The sequence below is a fragment of the Hylobates moloch genome, unplaced genomic scaffold, assembly GCF_009828535.3.
Source record: "Hylobates moloch isolate HMO894 unplaced genomic scaffold, HMol_V3 SCAFFOLD_13, whole genome shotgun sequence".
Taxonomy (NCBI): Eukaryota; Metazoa; Chordata; class Mammalia; order Primates; family Hylobatidae; genus Hylobates; species Hylobates moloch.
In genome coordinates this window covers 60,435,371-60,450,767 of record NW_026652288.1, presented here as the reverse complement: position 1 = coordinate 60,450,767, position 15,397 = coordinate 60,435,371, and the positions used below count along the sequence as shown (strand labels likewise).

At 36.1% G+C, this 15,397-nt stretch overlaps 1 protein-coding gene across 2 annotated transcripts in view; it reads left to right on the top strand.

The window, feature by feature from the left end:
- Positions 1-15,397, top strand: part of SCAF11 (SR-related CTD associated factor 11) — a 79,482-nt gene that overhangs the window by 57,052 nt on the left and 7,033 nt on the right. For both annotated transcript variants that reach the window (XM_032753334.2, XM_058426172.1), the window contains exons 7-11: positions 6,722-6,780; positions 6,944-7,053; positions 7,992-8,093; positions 9,618-9,724; positions 12,375-15,092. In XM_032753334.2, coding sequence (XP_032609225.1) covers positions 6,722-6,780; positions 6,944-7,053; positions 7,992-8,093; positions 9,618-9,724; positions 12,375-15,092 — 3,096 coding nt within the window. The remainder of the gene's footprint in view (positions 1-6,721; positions 6,781-6,943; positions 7,054-7,991; positions 8,094-9,617; positions 9,725-12,374; positions 15,093-15,397) is intronic.

The window sequence follows — 15,397 nt, the reverse complement described above, 5'->3', positions numbered from 1 at the left end:
GGTGAACGGTTTGTGTTGATATATGTTTATTTATGCTTGACTCCTCAGTTAAATTGATGGTTTCTTCCAGTTGTCATTTCTTTTCTCACTCTTGAGTTCAGGCAAAATGTTTAAGACTATGATGATCAGAAATAAGATTGAGGCAACATGGTAAAACTCACCTCTACAAAAAATACAAAAATTAGCCAAGTGTGATGATACACACCTGTAGTCCCAGCTACTCTGGAGACTGAGGTGGGAGGATCACCTGAGCCTGGGGAAGTTGAGGCTGCAGGTGTGTCATGATCATGCCACTGCACTCTGGCGTGGGCGCCAGAGTAAGACCCTTTCTCAAAAAAATAAATAAAAGGAAATAAGACTGAAAAGGAAGATTGCTGTGCAAGTAGACACAAATAAAAGTTTTTTTCATTGAGATACAATGCGGTGAAACTGTTTTAGAAAAACTAACCTGGTTAAAGTATTCCAAAAGGATAAGAAGCCAAGTAATCTGTTAAAAAGTTTCTAAAGATGTCCAAAGAGGAGGTTAATAAGATAACTCTGTCTTCTGAGATTATGTATTAACATCATTTTGTAAAGTCTTTTTTAAAAGGCTAAATGTCTTGTCCGAGATCACATTGCTAATAATTGGAGCCACCAGAATTTGATCCAGTCTTCTGACTCCATATCCAATGCCACTTTCTACTACAAAATAATACCAAAGCATGATATTGTTAGTGTTACTGACCTTAATTAAGCCTCTCACTTTATGGTTGTCTGCAACCTTTGTAACTTAAATTATTGCCATTCTGATGGATATTGTTTGGATGTACTTTTGAGCTCAAAAATAATTTTTAATGTAAAATTAGCTCTCTTTCATTTTGATAACAGAATGTCTGCTCCCCACTTATCAGTTAACTGTGATTTTTTTTTTTCCTTCAGGCTAAAGGTCATAAATCATAGCTGTAAGATTAGAACTTTTAAGAGTTTTTGCCTTTAATTTGGACATTTCTTCTGTTTTTAATTTTTCTTTTAATTTTCACATTTCTTATGAGGTTTCTTAGACAGTATTTATTAACAAACTGACTAATTAGAAGACTAAGAGAACCTGTAAGTGTAACTTGGAATTATTGCAAAGTTTAGGGGCAGAAATGAGCCTGTCATGCAACAGAAAAGACAGCTTGTATCCTTAAATGTTGACATTTGATGACTAAGCAAGGAACCAAGAGACAAAGTCACGAAGGTAGAGTTAGTGGGGGATTGTGCAAATTGAATACATCTTTATTTACCCAGTTACACTGAACAGAAACCATGATATAGCCTAAGGATAATTTAAATTTCTTTTTATAAAAGAACTACTTGAGAAACTATTGTCTGTCTCTTTATCTAGGATTGATTGGTTAGATTTTAGAGGCAACTCTGCTTAGCTTAGCTTCTTTTTTTCTTTTCTTATATATTTATTTATTTATTTCAGATGGAGTTTTGGTCTTGTTGCCCAGGCTAGAGTGCAATGGCACTATCTCGGCTCACTGCAAACTCCGCCTCCTGGGTTCAAACAATTCTTCTGTCTTAGCCTCCCCAGTAGCTGGGATTACAGGCATGCGCCACCGTGCCCAGCTACTTTTGTATTTTTAGTAGAGACGGGGGAATTTCACCATGTTGGTCAGGCTGGTCTCAAACTGCTGACCGCAGATGATCTGCCTGTCTCGGCCTCCCAAAGTGCTGGGATTACAGGCATGAGCCACTGCACCTGGCCAAACTTCTTTAATTTCTTAAAGTTTTGTGAAGCAGGATGGGACTGTTCTTTAAACATAGGTGTGTGACTTTCTATCTGAAGTCATTTGTTATACAGTAATCAAACTAATGAATAGAGCTTATGAAGTTGTGAATTCTTATGTCTTGATTAGAAATTATTATTATAGCCTATAAATATAGTATAATATTAGTTAAAACTTCAGCAGGTCTAATAGATGGTTTTACTTGACAAAACATCAAGCCCCTTGAGTTTTGTACAGTTTTTTAACCATTAAAACACCTGTGACTTTGGTAAAATTATATAAACTGTCCAGTTTTCTCATATAATGAAGATGATGTTGCCACACTAGAGGTATAGTGAAAGGTTAGACAGCAAACGTATTAGCAAATTTGTTGAGGAAATATCACTTTCTTTCTTCTGTCATACTAGATAACTGAATTACACATTTTTGTTTTTAATCTCCTTTATATTCACTTTGTTTCTTGGAATGAACGTTAATCTTTGGTTTGGGATAGTAGTTTATAATTGATATAGTTTACAGAAAGATCTCCCTTTCAGGCATTTCTTAATGTAGTACTTCTTTAAGTACATACTAGATCCATCTAATTATGTCTTTATTAAACTTTGGAATCAATTAATCAAACTTTAATTGGATGCCTGCCAAGTACTGGGTTCTAAGCTCAGAGCCTTTATTATACTTGTTTGTATTGTACAAAAGGATGTTTTCATGAAACATCCTTTGGGATTAGTGTTTCATGAAACATGTTTGGGGATATGCTGAATTAAAATAAATAAAACAAGCTTCTAGTTAAGCATAGCAGATTGAGTACTTGTTTAATGCTCTGATGCCTCTCATCCCAAATCTCTACTAAAATGACAATAAAGGAATGAAAGAAAAGTGTGGTTTTTTTTTTTGTTTTTTTTGGTTTTTTTTTTGAGATGGAGTCTCGCTCTTGTCACCTAGGCTGGAGTACAGTGGTACGATCTCAGCTCACTGCAACCTCCGCCTCCCAGGTCCAAGCGATTCTACTGCCTTAGCCTCCTGAGTAGCTGGGATTACAGGTGCCCGCCACCATGCCCGGCTAATTTTGGTATTTTTAGTAGAGCAGGGTTTCACCATGTTGGCCAGGCTGGTCTCGAACTCCTGACCTCAGGTGATCCACCAACCTCGTCCTCCCAGAGTGCTGGGATTACAGGTGTGAGCCACTGTGCCTGGCCGGAAAGAAAAGTTTTAAGCCACAAAGACAAAAAGCTGGAGAGAGGGGGACAGCACATAAGTGTCCACAAAATAGAAAGTAAAATAGTATGAGGGGGATGGTAAATTGTCTTAGCAGAAAGCTGTTACATAGACATTTCATGGGGAGAATGGAGTTAAGAATCTCAAGACAGTTCACATACCATCAAACCTTAGAAAGTCGAGTTTGGAGGCCTCCATTATCTGTGAAGGCAGAGATATGGGGTGGTTTTAGAAAACAGAATTGGTTAAAAATTTTTAGATCCTGAAGATTCCTGGCTGTAGGTAGAGGAAGGGGAGTACCCAATGAAAGACTGGAGATTTAGTCTCTAAAATGAGTATTTGAGGCCAGGCGCGGTGGCTCAGGCTGAGGCAGGAGAATGGCGTGAACCCGGGAAGCGGAACTTGCAGTGAGCCAAGATAGCGCCATTGCACTCCAGCCTGGGTGACAGAGCGCGACTCCGCCTCAAAAAAAAAAATGAGTATTTGAACCAGATTTAAACTTTAGCATAAATGATGGTACAGGAAACAACAGAGAGGAAAATTAAGTCAAATGATAAGGCTTCTAGTCCTCTACCCAAGAGCATTTTTCAAAGCACTGGCAGTCTTGATTATTATAATTTTCCAAAGTAGGGAATAAGGGACATCTTCTGGAAAACTGACTTGCCCAAAAGAAAAGACTTAAAGATAATGTCATTTGAGAGTCTTCTAATGAAGTAACCACATGTCTGCTTGATCACCCTACAGTGAAACACATTAGCTGAAAGGCTCTAACCACCCATCTACACCATTTTCAATCAATATTTTAGTGTCCCACAAACAATCAAGGATCTCCAGATGTTTGAGGGAGATCAACATAATAGAGATCAAAACAAAGACAAAAGCAACCTGATGGCACAGACCCAATGTTGGAAAATAGGGAATAACTTAAAAAAACTTAATATCCTCAAAGCCTGAAAGAAGGGATATTTTATCAATGATACAAGAAAAATAATATTTAAGAAAAAGCTTTTAGAAGTTAAAAATATTACAGCAAAAATACAAAAATTCAACAGGAGTAGAAGATAAGTTCGTAAGTCTCAGAAAGTAGGACTAAAAGTCAAAGAGATGATAGGATATTCATTTAAGAGATTCAATATCAAATAATACAATTTCAGAAAGGGAAAATGCAAAAATTTATTTTTAAAAAAGTAAGACAAAGGAAATTTTTCCGTAATAATAGAGCACAGGTGTCCAGATATGAAGAAATAATATAATACCTAATAAATGAAAAAAGAATTATACCAAATACTTCATAAAGTTCTAGAAGTCTGAGGATGACAAGAGAGAGAGTAAAAACAGACCACATAGAGGATTGGGGTTACAGAGTGTCATCAACAATAGTTGGAGTAGTGAAGCAATGCCTTGAAAACTCTAGGGAAAATAATTACTAACCTAAACAATTCTGTAACCTATCAAACTATCCATCGTGCACTAACTCAGAATTCCCACCCTTTTCCACTTCTGCTGGAGGATGTATGTGTATACTTCACTAAACGAGATAGTAAATGGAAGAACAAAGAGGATTACTGGGATAATGACAAAGGACAATCCCAGAATGACTATTGAACAGCAGCTTTGAGAGTTACCAGTTCATATTGGACCAGGACAAAGAAAGAGTTTTGCCAGGAGAGTGGGGAACAAACTATGGATGAGTTGTTGTGTTTGAGTGTATTAAACTCGGATTTATACTTTTGTTGTAGTTAGCTAAATTAATGGTGGATAATAAGGAAGAAAGGGAAAAGAGAAAACAAAGCCATTATTAACCCTAGGAAAATACCTGAAGCTGGCTGGGCACGGTGGCTCACACCCGTAATCCCAGCATTTTGGGAGGCCAAAGTGGGTAGATCACCCGAGGTCAGGAGTTCAAGACCAGCCTGACCAATATGGTGAAACCCCATCTCTACTAAAAATACCAAAATTAGCCAGCCATGGTGGCGTGCACCTGTAGTCCCAGCTACTCAGGAGGCCGAGACAGGAGAATTGCTTGAACCTGGGAGGCAGAGGTTGCAGTGAGCTGAGATTGTGGCACTGCACTCCAGCCTGGCCAACAAAGCGAGACTCCGTCTCAAAAAAAAAAAAAAAAAAAGTAGAGTAGTGTAAGGATGTTATTTAGAAATAAAGAAGTAAATGTTAGAAGAAACAGCCAAAGGATTTGATGAGTGCTTTAGGGAAGCAGAAATCAAGAGTGGGTATTTCCATAATTTTTCTTCATAAGTTTGGAAGTACTGTTTGACATCTTAAAGTAGATACATGCATTACTTTGATAAAAAGTAAATGAAAAGGCGTATCACTGCCCACCAAAAACAGATAAGTAGGGTGGATTTGTGAAACAATCTTCAGGAAACCACAATTTAGACAATTTCACCAGTATTGAATACTTTAGAGATTGTCATTGAAGCTGCTCAGTAATTACCTGAGAATTACCCAGAAATATGTGAAATAGCTTTTGAACTGGATTTTCACGTGTAGCATTGCCCAGAGAAAACTAACAATTCTTTCAGTAGAGAGCATTTTATCTAACGATGGCTTTCTGAGATAGGTTTCCAAATGAAAGAATGCTATGTAAACACTACATACTCATTAAGTGTTGAGTGAATGCAACCTGAAACAAAACAACTCAGCATCCTTAGGGCATAACAGACACTATCTAGGTATAGCACAGCAATTCTATGTCTAGCTGAAGGAACGTAGTTATTTCTAAGAGTGTTATCTGTGTACCTACCACACATTTTTACTTCTTGGCTCTTAAGCCATTTAAAAAATCAGCATATCATCTTTTAGATATAGATTTTCAAAGGGATAAGGCAGTAAGTTCCGGAACTCAGCCTGTTCGCCTTCCACTAACATTGAAATTACATTTGTTACAGTAGTTCTGAGAGGGACTTGTGCAAAACCAAACAGCTGTTGTATAGTAACTAAAAAGGAAATTAGTATGCTATTAAGTAGAAAGTAGGCTGTTACCAACTGAACTAACAGAAGTAAACCAAAATACATACGATCTTGCAGTGCAGGAAACAAGCCTCCTAGTTAGTGTGATTTATTTTGAACAATGTCAATAGGCCCTTTGTGAGGCAAGCAAGGCAGAAAATTAAAAGGCAGTTGTCAAATGCACTGTGGACAAGTCATAAGCAATGCAGCCACCAACATTGTTGTAACAGAAAGCTGTTTCAGTCAGCACATCTACTTTTCCCTCTTAGTATAAAATTTGAAGGAAAGAACATACCTGAAGTGGGTGCCAGTGGCTAAATGGTAATTTATGGTTAACAAAAGCTGATGGCCCCAGGCCCCCTAGTCAGCCTCTACTCGAGATAGCTAGGTGTTTTCTAGATGATAGCTGGAAAAGAAATGTTAAGTGTATTATTGATATTAAATAGCTTGACTTCTTGTGTATACCTTTTGTTACAAGATAGTTTAAGTTTGCATAAGGTAACAGAAAATGTTGATTAGAATTTTAACTCACATGTTGTAAACATAGCAGGTTTGACATACTTCACCCAGCTTCTCTATTGTGGCCTTTTATATTTTACTTGTAGCTTAACAAGGTAAGATGAAATCAGCATTTGGGAAAATTGTGTAAAAAATTGTGTATTATTTGAAATGCAGCTTTTCTACATATTTCAACCCTTGCCAATGTGCTGGTATCAATGCTGGTTTATAGCCTTTTTAATAAAAATTAATACAAGGTAACCAAGTCCTTTTATGTCTTTGTACAGGAAACTCTTTATACAGTGAAACAGGAGGAAAGAAAAATGCAGCAATAAAGATAAATAAGGTTTGTTGAAACCAAGAAAAATCTTTTTCTTAGATAATATCACTTTAGGGTTATTTAGTCCATAAATAACCAGTGCTTCAGGTGTATCAAAATATTTAACTATTACTTACCTTTTAGAGATATTTTTATTTGCTGTTTCACTAACTACTTTTTACTTTTCTAGCCTCAGAGATCAAATTGGAGTACAAATCAGTGCTTCAGAAATTTTTTCTCCAATATGTTTTCTTCTGTTAGCCACTCTGGAGAATCTTCCTTTACCTATAGAGCTTATTGGTTAGTATTTTCTACTTTTAATTTATGCTGTTTATACTTGATGTTTAATAATTATTAACTTTTGCTAGAAATTTAAACTCTGGGCCCAATAAAAACTGAAAGGCACACCTTGGTTTTTTTGCTTTAGTTTTTTTTGGGGGGGGAAGGTAAACTAGCCTAGCGAAGAGAAAACCGTTAATTTTGGGAGCTTCTCTATTGTGCAATGATTGCCTATGCCAGTGTGCTTTGTTTTCGTTAGTAAGTTGTTCTATATAAGCTGTTTATATGATAGAGTAGTAGGTTATTTATTAGCTTGTGGGGATGTTACCTAAAGAAGAACCCTTTTACAGCTGATCCATTCATCTTTGAATCCTAGTGACTGGCATGTAGATACTAAGTTGATATTTATGGAATTTGAAGATTAAATTGAGGCTTTAAAATCACGTACAGTTAGTTGAGCCAGCGGCACAGAATAAGATTGTGTGATTTAATTTTAGAACTTGGCAAGGTACCAAGAAAAAAATTATATCTAAGTAGGCTTTTGAAAAGCTGAACTATACCCATTTTTGGTTGCAGTCATCTTACCCTCCTTTATTTTCTTCTTTTGTCTTAGGCTTAGTTTCAAGTAGGAAACTATTGCACCTAGAATTTCTTCCTTTCAATAATGAGGATATTACTCTAACTTGACTTTATTTAAAAAATTCTGTCACTTAAGATAGAAATTCAAGGGTTATTTTTAACAATCAAATAAATACAACTCTGATTTGCAATATAAAAATTGTACTTATTTTAGGAATGAGTTTATTTTGAAAGTGTTTAAATAGAAAAGAGCTCGCATTCTTGTAAGTGTGATTCATAATGCCAGGTACAAAAACGGCTGCTATTCTTTGTACGACCTAATTGTTTTTTTGAACCTAAAATTGTGAGATTCTGATGAAGGTCTAAAATTTATCTTTTAGTACAGAATTTATAGAAGCCAGTGAAATCAGTGCATTGATTAGGCAGAAGAGACATGAACTGGAATTGTCATGGTTTCCTGATACATTACCTGGAATTGGAAGGTAAAAATAAAAAATTATTAACTCAAGTGTTTACATGCTAACATGAACAAGATAGCATTAGTACTTAAGTACAGGGGTACCTTATTCAATTGTTATTTTCCTAAGGAAGTTTTGTGCAAATTAAACTTTGGTGTTTCAAATGCCCAATAAAGATTGCTATATAAAGGACCCCTTAGAAAGTAAAGAATCCTTAATTTATCTGTTTAACAAGTATAGCTGTGTATATGCTAGATTTATTTAAAAGGGAGAGAACCTGAATATTAAGATTTATTATTAGTAATACATCTGTCATCATTCCTCGACTCTTCTCCTGTTCCAGTCTTAACTGCGTGCTGTCAGCTGAATCACGCTTTTTACCATATTCCTCTCCTCAAAAATGGTCTCCTAGTTTGATCAAGTGCCTACTCTACCCTGACACTCATGACATTGTGTAATCTAGTTTTTTATTTCTTAGTTTAGTCCTGAAGCTACTAAGATGGTGCTAGATATATAATATATACTTAAATCAAGCTCCTAAGTAAAGATTAGGGTCGCTGCCTGAGTTTTATATTAATTCCTGTAACATATTATGACTTTATTTTATATGTCACTATAATATAGTTCTGTATAGGGCATTCACCCTCTAGGAATGATGGCAGAACATAATAGAAGTCAAATGAAGAAGTCCAGATGTATGTACTATGAAACCCTTCCTTATAGTTAAATATTTTTATACATGTACAAGTTACATTTTTTTTTTTTCCATGCTTCCCCTACTCCAGAATCTCACCTTATACTGAATCAGATAGTCTTTTGTTAGGAGACCTAAATGAATAAGAAAAAGAAAGTCGAGAAGTGGTTTGGATTTGAATGGAGAAAATTTGAAGTGGGGGGGCGGGTCTTAACAGGTCTCTAGGGACACTGAGAACTTTGAAGAGCCATCCCCAGGTGGAGGACTTTTAGAATATAACACAGTGGTATAAATCAGTTCCTTGGTTGCCTAGAAAGGAGGGAGAAGGATACAAAGGAGTATGAGGATACTTTCTGGGGTGGGGCAGAAATGTTCTCTTTCTTGATTGGGGTGGTGGTGAACACAGACATATATATGTATATATGCACACACTTTGGACAAAAGTTAGCAAATGTACGCTTAAAATCTGTGCATTTTATGTTGAATTACGCCTCAAAGTTGATTTTATTTTTTTAGAGTAGTGAAGAACATGATGAAAACTGGAAAAATTCTTGACAAAATACTACATAAATTATTTCAAAGAGAAACGTCTGTGTTAAGTTGCTTTCATCTTTTCTTTGCCATGAATTTATGAGAAAAACATACTTTTAAAGTTTTTTTCCTGAATTTTAGCCAATTGTTAGCTATCTTTAGACAAGGAGTAACCTTGAATTTACATTTTTAGTTATTTGGGCAAAAAACATTTAAGCACTGTATTTTAATATTGCTAACCTGATTTAGAGAATTAATACTTTTAAATTGCTGGTTTAATTTTTTAAACCATTTAAACAAAAATGTCTTTATTATGTTTTCAGAATTGGTTTTATACCCTGGAATGTTGAAACAGAAGTCCTTCCTCTCATTTCTTCTATGTTGCCAAGAACTATTTTTCCAACAAGTACCATATCTTTAGAACATTTTGGTAAAGTTTGTGAAATCATTTTCTATTTTAAAAATTATTATTAGTTTCTTCCAGTTTCATAAAAATGTGTGTTTGATGACTTAGAAAAGCTGTAAAGTAAGGCATAGTAACTTGTAAATACGTCTATAAATATTTGGACAATGACTTTAGAATTGCTTCAACTAGAGTGTATGTATATATATAGATAGTCTATATAGATAGATATATAGTATCTCCATATACCTATATACACACACAATGGAATATTATTCTGCCACAAAAAGAAGGAAATCTTGTTGTTTGTGCCAACATGGATGAACCTGGAGGACGACATTAGGCTAAGTGAATAAGGCAGGCACAGAAAGACAGATAACCACATGATCTCACTTATATGTGGAATCTAAAAAAGTTGATCTCATAGAACTAGACTGTAGATTAGGGGGTGGGGTAGTGGTGGTGAGATGGAGGTTGTTGGTCAAAGGATACAGTTTCAGCTGGATAGAATAAGTTCTAAAGATCTATTGTGAAACGTGATGACTATAATAATACAGTTGACCCTTGAACAATACAGGTTTTAACTGGGTGGTGACATTTATATATGAATTTTTAAAAATAAATATATCGGAAAATATTTGGAGATTTGCAACACTTTTGAAAAAACAGACAAATCGCATAGTCTATAAATAGTGAAAAAATTAAGAAAAAGGTATGTCATTAATGCATAAAATATATGTAGGTACTAGTCTATTTCATCATTTACTACCATAAAATATATACAAATCTATGATAAAAAGTTAAAATTTATCAAAACATATACACACTCAAACCACATGGTTCCACCATTTGCAGTCATAAGAAATGTAAACAGCTGTAAAGTTACAGTATTAAATCATAGCTGCGTAAAATTAAATATAGTACATATTTACCAGTGTAACAATTTTTGTGGCCACCACCTGTTGCTATTCTGGTGTACTCAAGTGTTGTGAATGTCTGGGAGGTTGAGGCTACAATGAGCCGTGACTGCACCACTGCACTCCAGCCTGTTCAACAGAACAAGAGCCTGTCTCAAAAAAAAAAAAAACCAAAAAAAAACGCAAAACTTGGTTTAATGTAATCATCTCCATGTGAGCATTTGTCTTTCTAATAGATTGCATATCACAGTAAAAAGTGATCTCTTGCAGTGCTTGCGTATTTTTCATAGCGTTTAGTGCAATACTGTAAACCTTGAGTAACACCTTTGGGACCCACATGAAGTGCCATTAGTGATGTAGGAAGTGCTCCCAAGAAGCAAAAGTTACGGCTTTATAAGAAGAAGTTTAATTCCTGGGTAGGAACAGATTGAGCTCTATAGCTGCAGTTGCCTGCCATTTTAGACAGATGATTCATCTTGTAAACAAATGATATAAACTTAGGGTATCAATAAATACAGTACAGCATTATAATGTATTTTCTCATGATTTTTGTAATAACCTTTAACTTCTTTTATTGTAAAAATACAGTATATAACACATATAACATAAAAAATATGTTAAATCACTGTTATCAGTAAGGAGTCTGGTGATTAACAGTTAAGTTTTGGGGAGTAAAAACTATGCCAGTTTTTGACTGTGTTGGGGGTTGGTGCTCCTAATCCCTGTGTTGTTAAAGGGTCAACTATATTGTATTTTTGAAAATTGCTAGAGAGTAGATGTAAAGTGTTCTCACTAAACAAATTATAACTATGTGAGGTAGTGCATATATTAAGTAGCTAGATTTGGTCATTCCACAATGTATATGTACTTCAAAACATCATGTTGTACATGGTAAACACATACAGTTTTATCTGTCAGTAAGTTTTAAAAATAAAAAATATTCCAACTAGTCTACTCCGTTGTAGTTTTTAGAAATTACAACTTGGAGGCTTTGAGGAACTGATTAGAAGTCTCCTTTCTGTTTCAGGCTTTCATATCCAAACCATAGATCTTTAGAAGTAACATCTGTTAATTAACTATTAATAAATAGTTTGAGTCTTTATTAATTCATGGATAACTTGACCATTTTCTCTCTCCTTTTGCCTAGATAATCCCAGATCATGGCCGGGCACAATAGCTCACACCTGTATTCCCAGCAATTGGGGAGGCCGAGGCAGGCAGATCAGTTGAACTCAGGAGTTTGAGACCAGCTTGGGCAACATGGCGAAACCCTGTCTCTATTAAAAATACAAAAATTAGCTGGGCATGGTAGCGCATGCCTGTAGTCCCAGCTACCCGGGAGGCTGAGGTGGGAGGATCGCTTGAGCCTGGGAGGTTGAGGCTTCTGTGAGCGATGATAGCTCCAGTGATCACGCCATTGCACTCCAGCCTGGGTGACAGAGTGAGACCCTGTCTCCAAAAAAAAAAAAAAAATTAAGCAAGTAGCAGTTACAAGACCAAAAGTTATTTTCCTTTTTTTTTCTCTATAAGATTGCCCACTTGGACCAAATCCAGTTATAACTTATTTCAGTGTCATTAAGAAAGTTGATGAATACCTCATATTACTCAGATGTTAGTAGCTATGCATTTATTAAGTTTTATTTATAAATATTTTGTTTCACTCTGTTGCAGACTATTTTATGCTAAAATTAGCTAAAGCCAAATTACTATTTCTTAAAACATATTTTTTACCTTTTTTTTTTTTTTTTAAATATTATTAGGTACTTCTTGCAAGGGATATGCATTAGCACATACTCAAGAAGGGGAAGAAAAGAAGCAAACTTCTGGTACATCAAATACCAGAGGATCAAGACGAAAACCTGCAATGACAACTCCTACAAGGAGGTCTACACGTAACACAAGAGCTGAAACAGCCAGTCAGTCTCAGAGATCCCCAATATCAAACAATTCTGGGTGTGATGCCCCAGGTAACAGTAATCCATCTTTAAGTGTTCCCTCTTCAGCTGAGTCAGAAAAGCAAACAAGACAGGCTCCAAAACGGAAGTCTGTAAGGAGAGGAAGAAAACAACCTTTACTGAAAAAGAAACTTCGGAGCTCTGTAGCTGCCCCTGAAAAATCATCTTCCAATGATTCAGTAGATGAAGAAACAGCAGAATCTGACACATCACCTGTGTTAGAAAAAGAGCACCAATCAGATGTAGACAGTAGTAACATTTGTACTGTGCAGACTAATGTAGAAAACCAGTCAGCTAATTGCTTGAAAAGTTGCAATGAGCAAATAGAAGAAAGTGAGAAGCATACTGCAAATCATGATACAGAGGAAAGAGTAGAATCTTCATCTTCTGCGTCTTGTACTCAAGATCCTCCTGTGCTAGTTGGTGAGGAAGGGGAAGTTAAAAAACTTGAGAATACAGGTATAGAGGCTAATGTTTTGTGTTTGGAAAGTGAGATTTCTGAAAATATTTTTGAAAAAGGAGGTGATGCATTGGAAAAGCAAGACCAGATATCTGGACTTTCACAATCAGAGGTAAAGACAGATGTATGTGCAGTTCATCTTCCAAATGATTTTCCTACATGTTTAACATCTGAAAGCAAAGTGTACCAACCTGTATCTTGTCACCTAAGTGAGTTATCTGAGAATGTAGAGTCAGTGGTTAATGAAGAAAAAATGACAGAGAGTTCCGTAGTAGAAATTACTGAACATAAAGATTCTACACTAAAAACAGAGAAGCTTATAGAGAGCCCCAAGTTAGAATCTTCTGAGGGTGAAATTATACAAACAGTGGACAGACAATCTGTTAAGAGCCCAGAGGTTCAATTGCTTGGGCATGTTGAAACTGAAGATGTAGAAATAATTGCAACATGTGATACTTTTGGGAATGAAGATTTCAATAATATTCAAGACTCTGAAAATAACTTATTAAAAAATAATCTTCTGCACACCAAATTGGAAAAATCTTTAGAAGAAAAGAATGAATCGCTGACCGAACATCCTAGATCTACAGAGTTGCCTCAAACACACATTGAACAGATTCAGAAGCATTTTAGTGAGGACAACAATGAAATGATACCTATGGAGTGTGATTCATTTTGCAGTGACCAAAATGAATCTGAAGTTGAACCATCTATAAATGCTGATCTTAAACAAATGAATGAAAATTCTGTGACACACTGTTCGGAAAATAATATGCCGTCTTCTGATCTTGCAGATGAAAAGGTTGAAACTCTTTCTCAACCATCTGAAAGCCCAAAAGATACCATAGATAAAGCCAAAAAGCCTCGTACTAGAAGATCTAGATTTCATTCTCCATCTACAACTTGGTCTCCCAACAAAGATGCTCCACAAGAAAAGAAGCGGCCCCAGTCTCCATCTCCCAGAAGAGAAACTGGGAAGGAAAGCAGGAAGTCTCAATCACCATCTCCTAAGAATGAGTCAGCCAGAGGCCGGAAAAAATCCCGTTCTCAGTCCCCAAAAAAAGATATTGCAAGAGAAAGGAGGCAATCTCAGTCTCGGTCTCCAAAAAGGGATACTACTAGGGAAAGCAGAAGATCTGAATCACTGTCACCAAGAAGAGAAGCTTCTAGAGAGAACAAAAGATCTCAGCCAAGAGTGAAAGATTCCTCCCCAGGAGAAAAATCTAGGTCCCAGAGCAGAGAACGAGAAAGTGATAGAGATGGGCAGAGGAGAGAGAGAGAAAGGAGAACCAGAAAGTGGTCTAGGTCCAGATCTCATTCTAGGTCCCCCTCAAGATGTAGAACAAAAAGTAAGAGTTCATCGTTTGGTAGAATTGACAGAGATAGTTACTCTCCCCGGTGGAAGGGAAGATGGGCAAATGATGGTTGGAGATGTCCACGAGGAAATGATCGGTACAGAAAGAATGACCCAGAGAAACAGAATGAAAATACAAGAAAAGAAAAAAATGACATCCATCTAGATGCTGATGATCCAAATTCTGCTGACAAACATAGAAATGACTGTCCCAATTGGATAACAGAAAAAATAAACTCTGGGCCTGATCCAAGAACCAGAAATCCAGAAAAGTTGAAAGAGTCTCATTGGGAAGAAAACAGAAATGAAAATTCAGGAAATTCTTGGAAAAAAAACTTTGGTTCTGGTTGGGTATCTAACCGTGGTAGAGGCAGAGGCAACCGTGGCAGAGGCACTTACAGAAGTAGTTTCGCCTATAAAGATCAGAATGAAAATCGGTGGCAAAATCGAAAACCCCTCTCAGGGAATTCAAACAGTTCAGGGAGTGAATCTTTCAAGTTTGTGGAACAGCAATCCTATAAGCGGAAAAGTGAACAGGAGTTCTCATTTGATACACCAGCAGATAGATCTGGATGGACATCTGCATCCAGCTGGGCCGTGAGAAAGACTTTGCCAGCAGATGTACAAAACTACTACTCGCGACGAGGCAGAAATTCTTCAGGTCCACAGTCTGGATGGATGAAACAAGAGGAGGAAACATCTGGACAGGGTAATGTATTCTTGTTGGTTTATTGATACTGTTTTATTTGAAGAATTATAAATTTAATATATTATTTGTATGAGTTGAAATGATCCTTATTTGTAGTTTTTATAATAAGCTGAACCTTAGTTGTTTACAAGTCACTTTGCATTATATAAATATATATACACATACGTTTATCTATATAAGTATATTATTAACGCTACCTCTGCTCCAAACCTTGCCAGAGACTTAAATATTTTCAACACTGTTTGCTACAATAGAAGAGAGTTTGGGATATTCCTATGCAGGATTTAACCTCTAACTTGTTTATT